The sequence below is a fragment of the Mirounga angustirostris genome, unplaced genomic scaffold (genome assembly GCF_029215605.1).
Source record: "Mirounga angustirostris isolate CCGP_5_RB_7025 unplaced genomic scaffold, mMirAng1.0.hap1 SCAF_15, whole genome shotgun sequence".
In the NCBI taxonomy this organism is placed as follows: domain Eukaryota; kingdom Metazoa; phylum Chordata; class Mammalia; order Carnivora; family Phocidae; genus Mirounga; species Mirounga angustirostris.
In genome coordinates, this window is record NW_026991723.1 from 83,343,808 (window position 1) to 83,362,226 (window position 18,419).

General features: G+C 42.8%; 1 protein-coding gene across 3 annotated transcripts in view; it reads right to left on the minus strand.

Moving 5' to 3' along the window:
• PSMB7 (proteasome 20S subunit beta 7) overlaps window positions 1-18,419 on the minus strand; it is a 59,567-nt gene that overhangs the window by 25,596 nt on the left and 15,552 nt on the right. Inside the window, exons 6-7 of one of the 3 annotated variants that reach the window (XM_045883128.2) lie at window positions 3,612-3,670; window positions 885-965 (exon numbers count right to left, since the gene is read on the minus strand). In XM_045883128.2, the coding sequence (XP_045739084.1) occupies window positions 885-965; window positions 3,612-3,670 (140 nt within the window). Of the gene's footprint in view, window positions 1-884; window positions 999-3,611; window positions 3,671-18,419 lie in introns of all 3 variants that reach the window. The other 2 variants (XM_045883127.2, XM_045883129.2) reach the window with 2 other exon arrangements.

An 18,419-nucleotide genomic window follows, 5' to 3' on the forward strand; every position in this document is an offset into this window, starting at 1 on the left:
GCTCCACGCTCAGTGCGGAGTCTGCAAGAGATTCTCTCTCTCTCCTCTCCCTCTGCCCCTCCCCCCTACTCGTGCTCACGCAAGCTCTCTCACAAGTGAATAAGTAAAATCTTAAAAATAAATAAATACAAGTGAAATTAAATTTTAATAATTTGTTATTTAACCCCATACACTTAAAGTAGTACTATTTCAATATGCAATGAATACACACATTAATGAAATATATACATTTTTTCTAAAGATTTATTTGTTTTAAAGAGAAAGAGAGCATGCATGCATGCGTGCCCATGGTGGGGAGGGGCAAAGGGAGAAGGAGAGAGAATCCCAAGCAGACTCCCCACTGAGCACAGAGCCCAATGCAGGGCTCAATCTCACAATCCTAAAATCATGACCTGAGCCAAAACCAAGAATTGGACACTTAACCGACTATGCCACCCAAGTGCCCCAATGAAATATATTTTTAAAATTTTTTGTACTAAGTCTTTAAAATCTGGTGTGCATTTTCTACTTACAGCACTCTCAAGTCAGACCAGACACATTTCAAATGCTCAAGAGCTACAAGTGGTTGCTGGCTACCATACTGGACTATGAAGATAATGAGAACACAGTAAAGGTTTTTAAGGAGACAGGGACTTTCATTCCATCAATACTGCAGTCTAGGAGCAGCACTTCCAAGGCACAGGTTTGTGGGAGGGAGGCAGGCAGGAAGGCAGGCAGGCAGGCAGGAAGAAAGGAAGGAAAGAAAAGGGGGGTGTACTATGAGCTAACTCTAATTGATTTGTTTTAACAATAAAGCCAAGAGTTTATTTAATGAGTCTGGACTAAAAATCACTGTTTGGCAAAGAATATGTAATTATGATAGCCTGGAACTGCCCCTTTCTTACGCAGTTCTCTGTGAAGTATGCAGAAGCTACTGTCCTGGCAATCCGCGTAAGATGTAAGAGGCAGAGTGCTCTCCTGGGTTCCTGTGTGAGACATGTCCAGAATGCTTTCTCATACTGGAAGGAAATAAGCAGATTTAGCCATCCAACCTGCAGGCTCAAAAGAGGCGAGAAAGAAAATTCATGGAGGGCTTCTTGTCACAGAAAGACAGAAAGCCTTCCTGGAAAGAAGGAAAATAAAGTTGGGAAATCTGAAACCAAAATGTCCCCACAAGTTCTATGCAGATGCAGAGCCAGAAATGACACCTTGCCAGATTCTTTTTCACAACAAAGAAGTCATTAAAACTCATCCTCTCAACTTCGCCGGCCAGTCTCAGCCTCCCATTGAAAGTGCATCGTTTCATCAATTCTCCCCAAAAAAGCAAGGTGGCCAGTAGTTAGCGGCCTGGTCTTTACAATAAATTCTTTTGGTGTCTATCAACAACCCTTTAGATTTTTTAAGTATTATCTCCTGACAGGTGTTATACTATTATTTGCCTTCCGTTTACATTTAAAGTCACTTCACCGAAGAAGCAGGTACTACCTTCTTTATGAGAGTGATTTTGTTCACTGTCTGCGTCAAGTTTCAACTTCCGTGACCAAAACCAGTCACGTGAAATTGTAAAATTAATTAATCAATCTGAAATGGGAATCTGGCCAGGCTATTTCAAGGTCTCACAGCTGATACAGAACATCAAGCGGTCTGAGTTGCATTTAAAATTGATCTAAGGAACACATTCTTCAGACTGAGGATACCACAAATTTTACTGAAGGGATGATCACATTTCCCTTTACTCCCTCGAATCACATCAATATTAAATTCATGGCCTTTGAATCACTTCAAATTTAAACTCTGAATAATGTAAAATTACTTTAGCAGAGTGTTAAGTCACTTTTAATATACCTCATGCTTTCAACTTTTTCTGCAATTCTCATTTTTCTCTAACATATGGAGGTTCCAATCAATTGGAAATAGACAAAGCTTTCAAGAAAATTTGAAAAGATTAATGTAGTTTAAAGGAGGGCCTGACATTACTGAGGCGATTTTCTAAACAAAAATCGTCAGTCTTTCTCCCCATACCTTCGTTAGTTCTAATGGATTCGTGAAGCCTCGGGAACTTCTCTCCTTTAGTCTGAAGACTGGGAGACCTTTTTTTCTTTTTCTTTTTAAGTGACCTAGTACATCTTATTTTTTCTCTGTGCTTAAGAACCCCAAATAGAAAATAATGCTGATATGGGAATAAATTTTCACATTGAGAAATGAGAACAGAATCCTAATCTCATTTATAGTTGATACTTGGACCTGTTTACTATTCTTAATTGGAGCAAGACACTATTATTTTTACTACAAAACACCTAGCTAAATCCTATCTTTATTTAGTCATAGGTTTTAATTCTGGCAGATGTCCAAGAAAGGAGAGCAATCTAGCCATCAGTGACCAAGTCACTTATGTGTGCTAACCTCATGTACCAAGGGCAGAGAGGCTTCTGGCAAGAGACCCCTGTCCTGGTTGGGCAGCATCCACAACCCTACATGCTCTGGCTCTCAGGGCACTTGGTCCAAACCTAAAGGGCAGAGAGAGTTCAGAGTTCCAACGACAGCTGGTGCTCTGAAGACAATGAGCTGGTGGAAGAACAAAAATGTTTAAATATGCAATCTCCTCCAAAGATGATTACACATAAAGCACTGTCAAAAAGTAATTCCCAGAGACATCCTCTGGTATCTAAACAAAACAATACTGCAAAGGCAGAAACAGCAGATGCCTACATATTAAAGAGTAGGGTAAACCACTCATAAACAGCCTACTGATTGTTGAAAACAAGTTGCTACGCACCATCACAAAATTAACAGCTATCAAAAAACCAAGAGCAGATAATGAAGGCTGACTTCAGGACCTCTGTGCCCACAAGCTGGCTGAGCAGCAGGGATAAAGCACAGCAGAGGAATAATGTGGCACCATGAAGTACCTGAGCATATTGAACGCTCCTTCGGAAGTGACAATGGAAGACCTGTGGGTTTGTTCCTGGAGATCTGGGGGGTGGGGAGGTTGCTTAATGGGGGGTACATCTACCACTAAAGCAGACAGGTGGAAGGCCATTCAGAAGGTACCACCCCCCCACCACCAAAGAAAATATAATAAAGGATCTCTTACAAATATATTTGAGACACTAGATCCGTCACCCTCTGAGAACAGTCCACTACACATACATACGCTCTTGTCCCCATCTTCTTCCAGACGCAGAGCAATCTACAGGGGCTTTTTAAGCTGCCCCATTTTCAGACCAGGTCTGTGTGACATGCAAAGACATACACAGTTCCTCTATTCTCAGTGAGAAAACACTGAGGATGAGGATCGTCGTTCTGAGATACCGTGACACAGAAAGCTGCGTGCCCAAGGAAACATTCCACGTTGAAGCAGCGTCTACGGCCAAGAAGATCCCCAGACAGCCCAAAGGCCAGAACAAAAAGCCGAGCAGTGCTGGCTCCCCAAGCCTGGGGGAGGGCACAGCATGAATGAAGCTCCCCAACCAACCGGTCTTCTCGGCAAACGCGGTTACGTGTGCCAAAGAGCATGCCAACGAACAACAGTGCTGCGCAAGCTTTGGAGGAATCGGCAATCCATTTGTAAATGTCCGACACAGAGCTGGAAAAACATGTGACAGGGAATAAAACTGCAGGGACTTACATACCTCCATATCTGGCCTAAACTTATCTTCAAACACAGCCATTGCTGCCAAGGAGCCAGAACCTGAAAGAAAAAGATGCATCTTTAGTGTATTTATCGACTCCCAGCTTCTCCCTCTCAAGTTGACTTCGGGGCAGTAAAAACAGCAAAACACGCCCAGTGTCCCACTCGAGCACAGTGTAAATATTAATCCTATGGGGCCACATAAACCAGGTAAACAATGCTCCTCAAAAGCCTGAAGTCACACTTACCACTGTCTCGGGTAAGCCTGCAACTGGCCCTAAGTTCACTACTGACAGGAGTAACTGTAAATTATTCACAATAAAATGCTGAAGCAGGAAAATGAGGTTACGGAGAATTAGTACTTTTTCAAAAAGTGAATGCCACATAATTTCATACATGCTATGCCGGGAGTCTTGTGCTCCACAACTGGGCCTTGGCAGGCTGCTGGGCACAGCGCTAAATACCACGCCAGTTAGAAAGGATAGATTGTTTTAATGAGCTGGCCCTGGCAGAGTCACCTTGACACTCAGGGAAGAAACTACAGCCCCAGCAATGGTAATAGGACTGCAAGCTGCAGCCACCAGGTTATTCCAGCTTCAACTGTAAAACACTTTATTATGTGGCATTTATTTGGAGCTATTATTTTTAGTTCGTACTTTGAAGAGTAACAGCTGAGTAGACAAAATGACAAAGAAACAAAAATTTATTACCACAATAGCAAATGGTTGAAAGGTTATGTTGCATAGATATTAACAGACAGCAGATTTCTCCCTACAAAAGTAGGATACAAAGGCGTTACAAATAAGTGTGGGCTCCCTTTGAATGGATGTAAAAGGCAGCTCAGCACTATTTGAAAATTTAAACTTGCTTTGTTCAGAAACCAGAGAATCTCTGGAAAACCATCATCTTGTCTTTACAGGGTCCTGGCAATATTTCAGGATACTCTACTTTTGGAGAGAGGATAGAGTTGCCCACAATTTTTTACTCCAATTAGAAGATTTTTTTGGCATTTATTACTTTTTAACTTGTTTTGCATAACACTATCTATTTAGCTGGGTCACAGAGAAAACCATATTTTCTATTTAAAATGATTTGTGTACATCGCTTGACCACCTCAATGGTTTTAGCAAAGGAAAAAGGCAGCGATTAAACAGTTTCAAATGAGGTGTCCTGCTGATTTTATCAAGTCTGCTGAATGTATAATGAAAAAGGAGAAGCTGACAGCCACGCTGCATTGAGAAAATACAGACTACCTTATCTGAACCATTTAAGGAGGTCCAATTATAGATCAAATTTAAAGGGTAGAAACAGCAGATTTACAGACACAAATCAATGAACATGGTAATCCCGATGAATGTGACAGATACTCCTGTTATGGAATATTGCTGTGGATGAGGATCATTACCTTCACAGCACCGGATACATCACATCTAAAGCAGTAGGAAGCGTCAAGTGTAGACCGGTATTACAAGCAATGACTATTCATTTAGGCTTGGGAGCAAAAGGCAACCCCATTCTTCCCTCTTACCATTTTTTTCTCTTTTAAAAAAAGGGGAGGGGGGATCTAAAGAGATATTTAAAACTCTCTGGAAAGGAGACTGAACTTAAACAGCTATAAAACCAGTGTGCACCCAAATAAAACCAGCATATAAGCGACAGCAAATTCACCAAAGCCAGCCAAACCTTTGAATTTCGTTAATAAACATGTCCCTGAAAATGTGAAAACAGAGTCAAAGTCCACCAATATTTCGTGAGTCACATATTTACTCTGAGATTCAGGGATCAAGAGGAAAAAGTAACCCGTTTCTGTTCTAAGGCACAGGTGAGAACTAGTCTCAGACTTTGTAAAAAACGAGCTGGTTCTATGTGGAAAACAAAGGACAGCTGTCGCGAAGAAACAAGAAAATTGCAAATAAGGAAAGCTCGGAAAAAAATACTTCTAGATACAAAATGCTCCTGCAGAGCGCTCAACAGCAGGCTTGCCTTATCCAATCTGGTCCAAGAATCTCCCTCTGAGGAGCCAAGGGTAAATGTGGCCTGAAATAAACATTAAAAAAAGACAGGGGAAGGTGGGTAACCTAAGAGCTAACAACTTTGTGGAAAACTGTAATCAATTATTTTAAAACAGAAAACGAAACTTACCATAAAAGACATTTTTCCTTAAAAATTAGTAGCCCTGTTTTTTTCTCTGGGGCCATCCTTTCTTTCGCAGTTCACTGTAAATAAGTTAATTTTATTCTTATTTTTCCTGGGCACGTATATTTCCGTCTGCTTAGCTTCATTCGATATTTTAAGGAATGAAAAATATTTTCCTCCCAATATAATTCTTCCTTTATCAAAAAAATCTTTTTTTCCTGCTTAGAAACAATGCTACAGACAAAATTTCTGTAAGGGGAAATTATGTACTAAATCTAAACTCTCGGAACAAAAAGTGTCTCTCCAGTGTGGGGATGCTTCCCATACTATCAGAGACTGATTTTTTTTTTTTTTTTTTTAAAGAGCTGGAAGGTGCAGACCAGGTAAACACAGAAAGGACACCGGAATCTTTATTTACATTGTATTGCTGCTTCCCCTTTCCCACCACCCCCCAGGACACACACTGCAACCTATACAGCACGTGCACAGGGTTAGAAGTTTTCTGGAAAGCAGAAGCTTGCTAAACTGCCTGATTCTGCTGCTCCTGAGATCAAAGATAAGCAGACTCCAAATAAACTTGAAAAGAAAGGGAAATTCGACATTAAAAACAATTTCTAAATCACTTGCAAATTAGCTCCTGCTCCCAGCTTTTCAGGAAAGGAGGACTCTGGCGCCCCCTTCTCAGACATAGGTGGAAGTGCTAGGAGATGGAGAAGCACTGACTTGTCAACAGGTTTCCAGGAAACCCTGAAAGTGTGTCTATTTTAAGACTGAAATCAGAATTTCAAATATGACTGCAATTGCCCAAAGTGGCCAAAGAACAAGATGCCAATCCTCACATAATTTCAAGGCAGTGCAACTGGGGGAAGGAACAGGAGTTGGCCATTAAAAAGGAACAAGGAAGGTAAACTTGACGAGACCAGTATTCTTTAATGATTTCCCTGAGGTTTCCTAGATTTTGTTTCAGTGCCATTTAAAACCGTATACAGTAAACCACCTGACTAATGCCACACTAATACAGCAGCCATGAGACCTACAAAATGTTTAGATATTATATCCCATGTTTACGCCAAAATAATGCCCTGAGACATTCCATGATTTCAGCACTGACTTAAACCAACCTGGCACTTTCGAACCCAAAACCAAGGCAAAAAGTCTTCTGAAGGAACATTTACCCTGATTCTCTATTCCAAAAACAAAGTCACCTTCGACAATTCGTCAGCAGTCCCTGGTTTCCCATTAAGGAATAAATGAACAGAAAAGCCAGGAGACGGTGTACGAGGGCCTCTGCTTAGATGGCAGGCATGTCAGGGGAAGGAAATGGATGTCAGAGGGAATATGCTTTCCACAAATGCAGGACGGGCTCTAGGAAGAAGGGGTGTGAGGCCTGCCCTCAAAAAGCTTATCTAATGGTAGGGAGGAGAAGGCAGCCAAGGAGGAAGAAACCAAAGCGTTTTGTTGAGCACCCACTCCGTGCCATACATCATTTTAGGCCATTTAGTCATCCCACTGAAGCGATAAAGCTTCTTGTCTAGCATTACAGAACTAAGAAGTGCAGGGCAGGAATCCTACCTCAGGTGTGACTGGAGAGTCACTCTCTCATGCCACAATAGTTCAGAGCAGACATGCATGACCTTCCATGACCCGGTCTCTGTCTCCCTCGACCCCCTCCTCACACTTGACACCCCACCAACATAAAACTGACAATAATTTCCTAAATTATACCATTTCAAGCCAATCCCACCTCGGCACGGGCTATGCCCTTTGCTCCCTTGGCAGTCCACAGAACTCCTAGCCACCCTTCGAACCCCAGCTTCTTCCCACAAGCCTTCCCTGACCAACCCCCCCACCACACGTTTATCACTCTCCTCTCTGCAACATGTCCATCCTTTCACATCTGTAGTCTCGGGCACACAGTGAGCACTAAATAGGAGCTGCTGAATTAAGCTGGGCTGATTTCAGGACAACTGTCCAAATGAAGGAGCTGGGGAAAACTCTGAGCTGGCCCTGAAGGCGTGATGATAGCAGTAAATGCCTTGATAAAGTGGAAAAGAACATTCATTGCCTAATTTACCATACTGGGATGAATAGAAGACAAACTCAAGTGTACAGCAAGTTCAATGTTCAAAAAGAAAAAAAGGCTTTAAACCCACAAAACCATGTCCTATTATTATAAGTCCTAGTCCGGTCCAAACCTCTGTGGTACCACAGGAGTAAAATGCCCTCCGTGGGTTCCTGCATTTTACTACCACAACCTCGTCTCATCAGTAGTTTTCATGCAGCTGCTCCTTAGCAACCTCCACCAAGTGTGCCTTTTTCAGCCCACCCACACTTGCTGAGTAGCCAGTGTTGCTTCGGAACAAAGCTCTTTGAAACAGAAAAACGAGGTGCAATCAGTGACCAGCATTGAGAAAGATGACGGTGCAGGACACAGTGGTGGCTACCTAGCTATCCGCTGGCTCACCTCCCGCACCCACCGTCCTTCCCTAGGGGCTGCCCACCTCCTCCCCGCCCCACCACTCCGCACTCCCAAACCCCACACCAGCCGATCCGTGCAGAGAGACAGGGACGGGGGAAGGAGACACAACGCAGCCCTCTTCCACCCAAGGGGGCCAGGAACCGCCCCGCACTCCCCGACCCACTGTGGCCACCAGCTGGGCACCGCCTCAGCCTGGCTGCCCCCGTTTGGTGGCCATTCAAAGAATTCCTCCCACAACAGATACCCTGCGGGGTCCCAGAAAGCAGGTCTGCACCCCATCTCTGACTGTCAGGGCCTGATTCACTTCAGGTTGACAGTGGGGGCCATCCACACTGCTAACCTCCAGGAGAAGGGGGTCCCAGGCAAAAATGCCATGAGGGGCCACAGCTCCAGCCAATCTTTTAAAATGAAGTATCTGCTCTTATTAATAGCAGGCCACCAGCTTAAGCGGGGGGGGAGACCAACTCCTGTAAACAATGTAAAATATAAGCCCTGAAACTCAGAAAAATATGTGCAGCATGTAGGACATTAATAACTAAAAAAAAAGTCATAGATATGCCAATCTGGCAAGAGAAAAAAGGACACAGCAGTTGACAAAAAAGGAAAAAAGGCACCAGCCTGTACACATTTAGAAATGCTGTTCAAGGTCACTCGTAATCAAAGAAATACGAATTTAAATTAAATAACTTTTTTTTTGCCTTTTACATTAAAAAAGATTAAGAAAAATAATACCCAAGGCTGACAAAGATGTAGTGAAAAGGGTAATCTTGGGGCGCCTGGGTGGCTCAGTCGTTAAGCGTCTCCCTTTGGCTCAGGTCATGATCCCAGGGTCCTGGGATCGAGCCCCGCATCAGACTCCCTGCTCAGCGGGAAGCCTGCTTCTCCCTCTTCCATTCCCCCTGCTTGTGTTCCCTCTCTCGCTGTCTCTCTCTCCGTCAAATAAATAAATAAAATCTTTAAAAAAAGAAAAGGGTTATCTAACAACACTTGTAGAAGCAAAAATGAATAGAACTTTTCTAACGGTAATTTAGAAACATCAATCAGAAAGCATAAAGGTATACATCTCCCCCCAGCAATTCCACTGCTAGAGAGTCATTTTAAAGAAATAAATGGGTATGGGGCGCCTGGGTGGCTCAGTCGTTAAGCATCTGCCTTGGGCTCAGGTCATGATCCCAGGGTCCTGGGATCGAACCCCGCATCGGGCTCCCTGCTCGGCGGGAGGCCTGCTTCTCCCTCTCCCATTCCCTCCTCTCTCGCGGTGTCTCTGTCAAATAAATAAAATCTTAAAAAAAAGAAATGTCAAAGCAGAGTCCCATTGGTTTTGTCTGCTCTTCAGACATGGCAGGTCCGAGAAGTCCCATCTTACAAAAGGGAGATAGTCTCGGAGGTAAGGAACTTACCCAGATCACATAACCAATGATTAGCAAATCTGAGGCTGAACCCAGATCATTCTGAATTTAAAGCGTCTGATGTTCCTTCCATTCCACCGTGTTGCCTCTTAAGTAGCAAAGTCAAATGCTTGAAATCAAGATTAACAAGCATGGAAACAGCTATATTTTCTTAGCTCCCCACCACAAAAAAAAAAAAAAAAAAAAAAAAAAAACATGCTTTCTAAATTGCTTTTTCTTCAGATTTCAGGAGAATGATTAGCACACATCTGGGTATGGTTAATTTGTGTTGTTTTGCTCGGAAATTCAAATGAGATTGGGATTTTAGTTAAATGTTCTAAATGATTAAACAGATGTCATTCACTGGTTAGCAATACCACTCAACTATCTGTTCTGAGTATTTATTTTAAAATAGTCCCACATTCAAAAAAAATCTTTTAATAAAAAAGAACACTGAAATTAGTCTCCATTTTCTAAAACCCCTGAAGGTACTTCTGATCTTGGTTAGCTTATCAGCACTAGTAGTTCAGTTTGAACTTAACTTTTTCGGAGAGAACAACCCAACTCAGGACAAAATCTGAAATGTATCAAAAAAATTTTACCATCTAAAATATCACTTTTACCTGTTCCATATATTCAAAAACACTGCATTAATATGGCTTGAGGACAGAAGAGTTTAAAAAAAAACATCAACTATGTTTTTATAGTGTTCACTCAAGTACCAAATCAAACTGAGCAATTCTAGAATGTGTGTTTTTAGACATGCTGAAGAAACAATAAAAGACTAAAATAATTTTCTAAAGCCCACTGCTCTAAGTCAAACTCCTAGAAGGAACTGAAAGCCAGCAGGTAGAAATCTGCTTTTTCTAATAATGTCTCTGCTCACAAACTCCCAGACTGGAAAGGGGGAAAGAAAGCATTTATTGGGAGCCTTTCAGGTCCCAGGCCCTGAACTCAAGTGAGGTACGTATTTCTTCATTTTACAGACAAGGAAACGGAGGCTCAGCTAGGGAAGGCAGTACAGTCAGTAAGCAGTGAAGCCAAGAGTCAAATCTAGGCCTTGTGGCTCCAGGCTTTAGAAGGGCAACTTCCCACTCATTCCTTCCAAGTGTGCCCAATTTATGAGTGTAGCCTCTGGGCGCACACTGCTGTGTGGCGGGGGCACAATCCGTGGCCTTCCTCTGGCATACCCCGGAGGCGCTCCGAGCCCCGAAAGCCGCCCCAGGAGGCACGACCACCTCGAGCACAAGGTGACTGTCTGCCTGAAGCCGTACTACAGCTGCCCGCTGCGCCAGCCTCAGCCCCCCACCCCCACCCCCGGTACAACGGGGACCATGACACTCACTGGGTGGCTGGGCAACTTGCAGGACAGGACGCACGGAAAGCGGAAAGCAGCAAGTCTGGCACACAGTAAACGCTCAATAAAAGCTAGCTATTGTAATTACTCTAAGACAAAGGCCCTGTCCTCCAGGAGCTTCTCAACCAGTTCCAGGGCTGGCAGTTTTAATGGCAACACAGGGCTTCAAAATTTCTTTTCTCCAAGTCACAAAGTTCTGACCGGCAGCAGGAAATGGATTTCTACTGCTTTTCCCCAAACCAATTTAACCAGGTCTTTTCAGGGAAAAAAGCTGCTCCTTCTGCTAAGGAGAGGTCCGTCTGAAGTACCCAAGGACCAGTTTGCCACTGGGGCCTGCCAAGGTGTGAGCTGTACGCAGCGATGAGAGAGTAACACACTGAATAGTCGAATCCATCAGTGTCAGCTCTCCCTGACCGAGTGCTGACTCACACGTGCTCATTGTTAGTCAAATGGCCACTCATCGTGGGTAAAATTTGGTGCTCTCCAGAGACCCATGGATTGGGATCATTTTTCACTCCGTTCCTGTCTACGAGGACTAGCCTCCTGGTGTTGGGGCCTGCTCCGGAGGCCAACACTGCCAATGTGTGAAGAGCTGATTTATGAATATAAAGCAACGGTGGTGCCAGGGGACCACGTTCAGCCACTAAAGAGCAGTGGAGCACCTCTCGTAGCTTGGGGAAGACTCAGACACCGACTTGAAATGGTTTAATTGTACGCATGCATTTCATTACAAGTCCTGGCCAAAAGCTTCAAGGCGAGGCAGGCCGAGCAATCAGACAATCTTGCATGGGTTGCTGAAATCCAGATTTGTCCTTTGTCAGCATAAACAGTTTAATTTGATGTTTTCACTCCTGAGTAAGCACTATTACGTTTAAACCCCTCATGAGGAGGAAGAATGCTTCCTTTTCATCAGCAAATGTACCTCAATGTCAAAGAGCCTACCTTTTATTCCCAATGAATAAAAAAAAAAAATCATTCCATTTAATACGCTTAGAAACAGAATTTTAAAGCATCCAATGACATTTGCACTCAAAAACTAATTTCCAAAAAAAATGCAGTTCCTTTTCTAAATATAGTCAAAAAGGAGTTAATTTTGCCCAAAGCAAATAATCTAAAACACCACTTGAAGAAAACAGGGATTTTTCTTATATTTTTTAAAGATTTTACTTATTTGAGGGGCGCCTGGGTGACTCAGTCGTTAAGTGTCTGCCTTCAGCTCAGGTCATGATCCCAGAGTCCTGGGATCGAGCCCCGCATCGGGCTCCCTGCTCGGCGGAAAGCCTGCTTCTCCCTCTCCCACTCCCCCTGCTTGTGTTCCCTCTCTCGCTGTGTCTCTCTCTGTCAAATAAATAAATAAAATCTTTAAAAAAAAAAAAAGATTTTACTTATTTGAGAGAGAGAGACAGAGAGAGCATGAGGGGGGAGGGGCTTCAGGAGAAGGAGAAGGAGACTCCCTGCCGGCTCGATCCCACAACCCTGAGGATCACAACCTGAGCCGAAGTCAGATGCCTAACCTCAAATGCCTACCCCACTGAGCCACCCAGGCGCCCTGGAGTCTTTCCTATAATTGCAACTGCAATGTCTCACCGACCTGACAGGTTATAAACACTTATTCTTAAGCAAAGACTAACAAATCAGGGCATCCTGGCCTAAAAAGTAAAAGTTTTATTAATGTATTTTTAAGAAACTCCACAAGGTATGAGGACAGAAGTGTTCTCCTTCCAACAAAAGAGTCACCTAACCCTATGCTTAGACGGTAAGACAGGGGATGAGAATTACCTTAAAATAGGCCTCTCTTCATCAGTCACTAGGCTCCCCTGGGACCCCGACATTCAGCACCGTGAGCACAGGGCATACACTTCTCCCTCCTGCTGTGGGAGCTCAAGGCAGTCCGAACTGACAGGTCTTTCAAAGGCCTTTGCTCTGGTCCACATTTCAAAGTAACTTCCCAAATTGCAGTTTATTCCACTTTGCGGGCCTTTCTCAAGTTTTCATGCCCCTCAGAACCCTCAAGGACAAAGGACCACAGAGTTTAATAACTTATAAAACATACCCAGCCTTAATCATCAGGAAAGATTTATCTTGTCCACAGACCTGTGTGCAAACGACAGGAAATCCTACATACTGAGAAAAATGTGCAAAGCACTGGTACATAGATTTTTCTCACTGAATCCATCTGTGGACTAGCTGGTATTATCTCCATTTTGTAGACTGAAAAAAATTAAGTTCAGACAAGCGAAGGAACCTACCCAGAGTCACACAGCTAGTCACGGTAGTTACGGCTGACAGTGACTCCCTCGCTCTATGAACTCCACAGTGAGAAGTCTTCTGATGCATAGAATGACTTTCCACTTAGTCTGTCTAATAAGCAAGTCAAAATCGAACACTACGTTCTAAGAGTACAAAAGGCACCTGTCTGTAGCAGGGCCAATTCTGGCCCAATTCTAGAACAAGAGCAGGTAGAGATGAATTAGTTAGCCTCCCTCTCTCTGCAGTGGAGTCTAAAGCAAAGAACTTAAAACTGAAAGGGCTGCATTTAACTGTTCTAAAAAGTATGTCTGGCAAGGGCTTTTACCTGGTTGTAGACTAAGGACTGAACTCAAGTCAGAAAAGACATCATGGTAAAAATCTCAGAGCAGAAAAAAAGAGGAAGAACAGCACCCTACATATTAATTCAATTTTACCCACAAGAGACATTAAATATTTTTTTACACGGAATCAAGAACAAAGTCACTCTAATCAGAACAGATTAAGAACTGGCGAGGGCTGGTTAGATTACATTCCCTGCAACACCATGATGAATTTTAGAAGTATTTTCTCATTTTCTAACATAACGGCACCATCTATTGGCTTAGTACCACCTTCACAGCAACCAGGAATCAAGATGCATAATCCAACTTTCGTGAATTTTCGGTTTCCGGTTGTTTCGTTTCCTGGCATTCCACAGCAGAGCAAATGTTAAAATATAAAACCCATGCATTGCACATTTTAAATCTTCTGAAATGCATCATACTTAATCAGAGCAGGAAAAACTTCCAGGGAAGTCTTAGTACACAGAACTGCACACAGGGAATGTATTAGCATTAAGTGATCAAAAAATCATGCACTGGGCGCCTGGGTGGCTCAGTCGGTTAAGCGTCTGCCTTCAGCTCAGGTCATGATCCCAGGGTCCTGGGATCGAGTCCCGCATCGCGCTCCCTGCTCAGCGGGGAGTCTGCTTCTCCCTCTGCCTGCCGCTCCCCCTGCTTGTGCTCTCTCTGTGTCAAATAAATAAATATTAAAAAAAAAAAATCATGCATTAAGTATCTTCACTGTGCTACATACAAAGAATTTTTTATGTATGGTTTCCCATGGGAGAGCTCCTCTAAGCCCCATTCTACAGATGAAATCAGTGCTCATGGTCAAAAGCTAATATACGTTGGACTTAGATCTAAACCCAGCTGGACCCCAAAAACCAGCTCTTTTTACTATGCCACACTACCTGGAAAAATGACGTCAAGAACTAATGCACAAAAAAGCACATGGTTTTTTACAGTGTGTTCTCACACAACATGACACTGCAGCACCCCAAGAACCCTGGGACCTTCCCAAGTCAAAAAAAAAAAAAAAAATTCTGTTTCTTTTTCAAAATGAGGGATTTGAGGTTCAGAAAAGTTAAGTGACCAGCCCTGGTTAAGGAGGACTAGGATGGAGCCAGGGCTCCCATCTTTTTTTAGGATTACAGGTTATGCTTCAGGTGGTTACAGAAACCCTACTCTGAGTAGTCACTAGCTGTGTGGACAAAGCCCCCACCAGAACAGTGTACCCTCCATTGCACAGCCCCTGACCCACAGAAAATAGGCTCTGAGCATCACTCTAGTATTGATGGAGACCCATGCTTATGGAACCCTCTGCACACAGTCATGCGGCCCATACTACTAGGAAAAAGAATTTCCAGCGATGCTAGAGCCATGAAGTCCACATGCCCTCTGAGAAGGCTTTTATGTAGGCCTATGGACCACATACAGTGATGCTGAGTTCACAGCTGATTTCAGAGTTGAAAATGACCGTGGAAGAAACATCTACCATCTTGTAGTTTGATCCAGAGCAGGAAAATTTGATCCAGAGCAGGAAAATTTTCAAAGTCAAGTCTTGTGGAGATATCAAAATGTCTGCACAAAGGTTGCACTTTAGTCTAAAAATATGGAGAAAATGGCAGGTCTGAATTCCCTACCGATGTTCCAACTTAATTCCAAGATTCTTTTTTTGCCCACAAGGTGAGACATCCAGTATGTTTCCTACTCTGTCCCAAATCTTTTTAATTGCTAGGAGGCTCTGTAAACTGGGGCTTAAGAGGTATATTCCCGTAATTAGGAAAACATACAGCCAGTTTATTTGGAGATCAAATTCTACCTGGATGGCCTTGGCAGTGACCCCAAGTCTTCCCTAATGATGCATACCAATGTTTATTCCTTAAGTTGGTATTCCTAAATTGTCCAAGGGCCTCATTTCCAGGAATGTCATGCTTGAAATTTTATTCATATTAATTCTTATGTGAATAAGTGGGCAAAAATAAAAATTTTATATACCTTGCCAATGCTGCTACAAGGAACACTGCCAAACTAATAGCAAAAGATGGTCCCCAAGCTTCTCCTGACACTACTTTAGTCTGCCTAATAAAGAAAAGTTGGCAAGTTAAAAGAATAAGCTAATTAATCCGAGAATTAAAAGAGCCCACATTTTGTCTATAAAACATACAACCAAAGCCCTTTTCCCTTTCTTAATAAAGAAAAATCAAAGAATCCTGCCTGGCTTTCAACAATCACACTAATCAATCACCTGCAGTCTCTTGCAAAGTACTCTCTTAAAAAAGAAATAATTAAATAAAACCTAAGGGGCCCTTTCTTCTTTTTTGAGAATGGACCAAATCAAATTTGGTCTGGACCACATGCCACACACCATTCACACCAATAACACAGCCGAAGGAGGAAAGTCAAGGAGGCCGTCATTCCCATACCAGCTCATGCACACCCTGACTGTATGATCGCAGCACCCCTCTCTGAGCCTCAATTCCGCATCTGTAAGATAGGGATGGTAGTACCCACCTTGCAATGTTGCAAAGATTAAATCTGTAAAGCATCTCCCAACAGCTGCTGGATGAATGCTGCTATCATTATGGTCAACACCATGTCCACAAAAAAGGATTTAGGACAGAAGGTATCCAAGGGTCACACCACAAGAAATTTGATACATTCTTCTCCCAAGTAAATCCTGAGGCAGCCAAGCCCTCAGAGAGGAGGCTCCTGGACCCTGTGCTCAATGAGCTGTGCCAGCATGTTAAAGATGCACAAGACAGGTGTCTTCTATCCAATGTAAATTAAGAGTAGCCTTCAGGCACCTGGCTAGTCGCCAGTATGGACCCATGGGTAGACAAAATTTAGACACCCTTGTGTTACGGGTAATTTGTAGCTTCCAGCTCTTACTGTCAAATCACTCAGAAAAACAAAGATTAATTACAAAATTTTGTTATTTCTCGTAATAAAAAAACCCATAATTTAACTAAAGCATGAGAATTTACATGAAATATTCATTTTCTCACTTATGCTACACTTAAGGAAAGCCGTAATCCCACAGTGAATGCTAATTCTCCATGGGAATGTTTCGTTTAGGAAGGCCTTCTAGTCTATCTATAGCTTTAAATTTGGTTTACACGCTTACCCAGAATAACAAGTTTGAACTGCACAGGTCCACTTATATGTGCATTTTTTTTCGATACGGTACAGTACTATAAATGTATTTTCTTTTTATGATTTTCTTAATAATGTTTTCTTTTCTTCACCTTACTTTATTAAAAGAACACAGTATATAATACATAGAGCACATAAAGTATGCATCAACGGAGTGTTTATGTTATCAGTAAGGCCTCCGGTCACCAGTAGGCTATTAGTACTTAAGTTTTTGGAGAGTCAAAAGTTACATGTGAATTTTTCGATGGCGCAGGGGTAATGCACCTCTTGCCCCTGCTATTCAAGGGTCAACTATAACATGAATTAAAACAAAATCCACCAAATGGCAATTGTGGATTGCCATTCAGCTCCCTATTCCCTCAAAAAAAAAAAAAGGAACCAAGGAAAGGAGGGAGGGAGGGAAAGAAGGAAGAAAGCATCAACTGGAAACCAGAAGAACTGCCTGGTTAGGAAGAAGTCAGCCCAGCACAGCCACTGCCCTAGGGAAAGATGCACGCAAGCCCTGCTCAAAAGTCCACAGTGGCTAAAAGAAACTTAAAAAATGACAGACACAGAGCCAGGGCAATACAAAACCTGTACTTTATTTTACATTCTCTGGTAAAGCTCTTCACAATGGACTTGGATTGGAAAAAATAAAAAATAAAAATCGTGTTGTCTTGGATGGTGAAACTGTGTAATTTTTAAATTTTTCCTTTGATACTACAAAGCTGTTTCAGTAAATACTATTTTTAATATGCAGGATAGAAAATCTGCACATAGGCAGTCGAAAATACGCAAAACAAATAAATGCCCTTTGGGAATTTGTATAAATATTTTCAGTATTCAGAAGCAAGGCTTAATAGCTTAATGAAGTAACATCTGTAAGATGAGAAAATCAAAGCAGCTGTGTTGTACAGGGGCTCGCTTAAGCTGGAAGAGTTCAGATCCCAGCTTTGCCATTTACAGAGAGAGCAAGAACAAGCAAGTTACTATAAATTTCCCTAACTTCAGGTTTCTCATCAATAAAATAGCAACCACAGCATTCCTTACATAGAATTTTAACTGAAAATAATGTGACAGCACTAGCAGACTCTGGCAGAGATGCTCCATAATATGCTTTAAATCTGAAATAGTATTTAGCTTTAAAGAAAAAAAAAAAGGCCTACCACATACGCAATGCTCTGTGCTATTCTCTCTCAGCTAACCTGGGGCCCCCCAAATGGAACACAATCTAAACCAGCTCTATTCCAAGGGTACTGTAAACTGTTAGGTCACCAAAAATAACCAGTAGCTAAGGTTTCTAAGGCTAAGTTTCAGATACTCTTTGACACAAGCAAGTAAGCAAACCAGAACACTATTTCACCGTCAAATATTCACCAAGTCACACAGGACTCTGTGAGACCGGAGGTAAGACAGATTCTATTCTCTGAGATCTCAAATGTTCACACATGCGGGAGGGACAAGAGCTGGGGCAAGTGGAGTGCAGACAAGGCGGGAATCCTGGAATCCTGTTTCACACCTATGTCCCGGACAGGGACCTGCTAACTCAGCCTGGGGCAGTCACGAGCGAATGGCTTCTGGGCTAGACCCCAGCTGAGGAGCAGGAACACGTGGGGCAGAAAAGGCCTTTCTGAAGGAAGGCAGCACTACAACAGTGGGGTGGAGCCTGCCCAGGGGAGGGTGAGAGGTACAGGTGCCCCTGTTGCCACAAAGGCCTAGGGGAGGGACAGGAAACAAAGCAGGA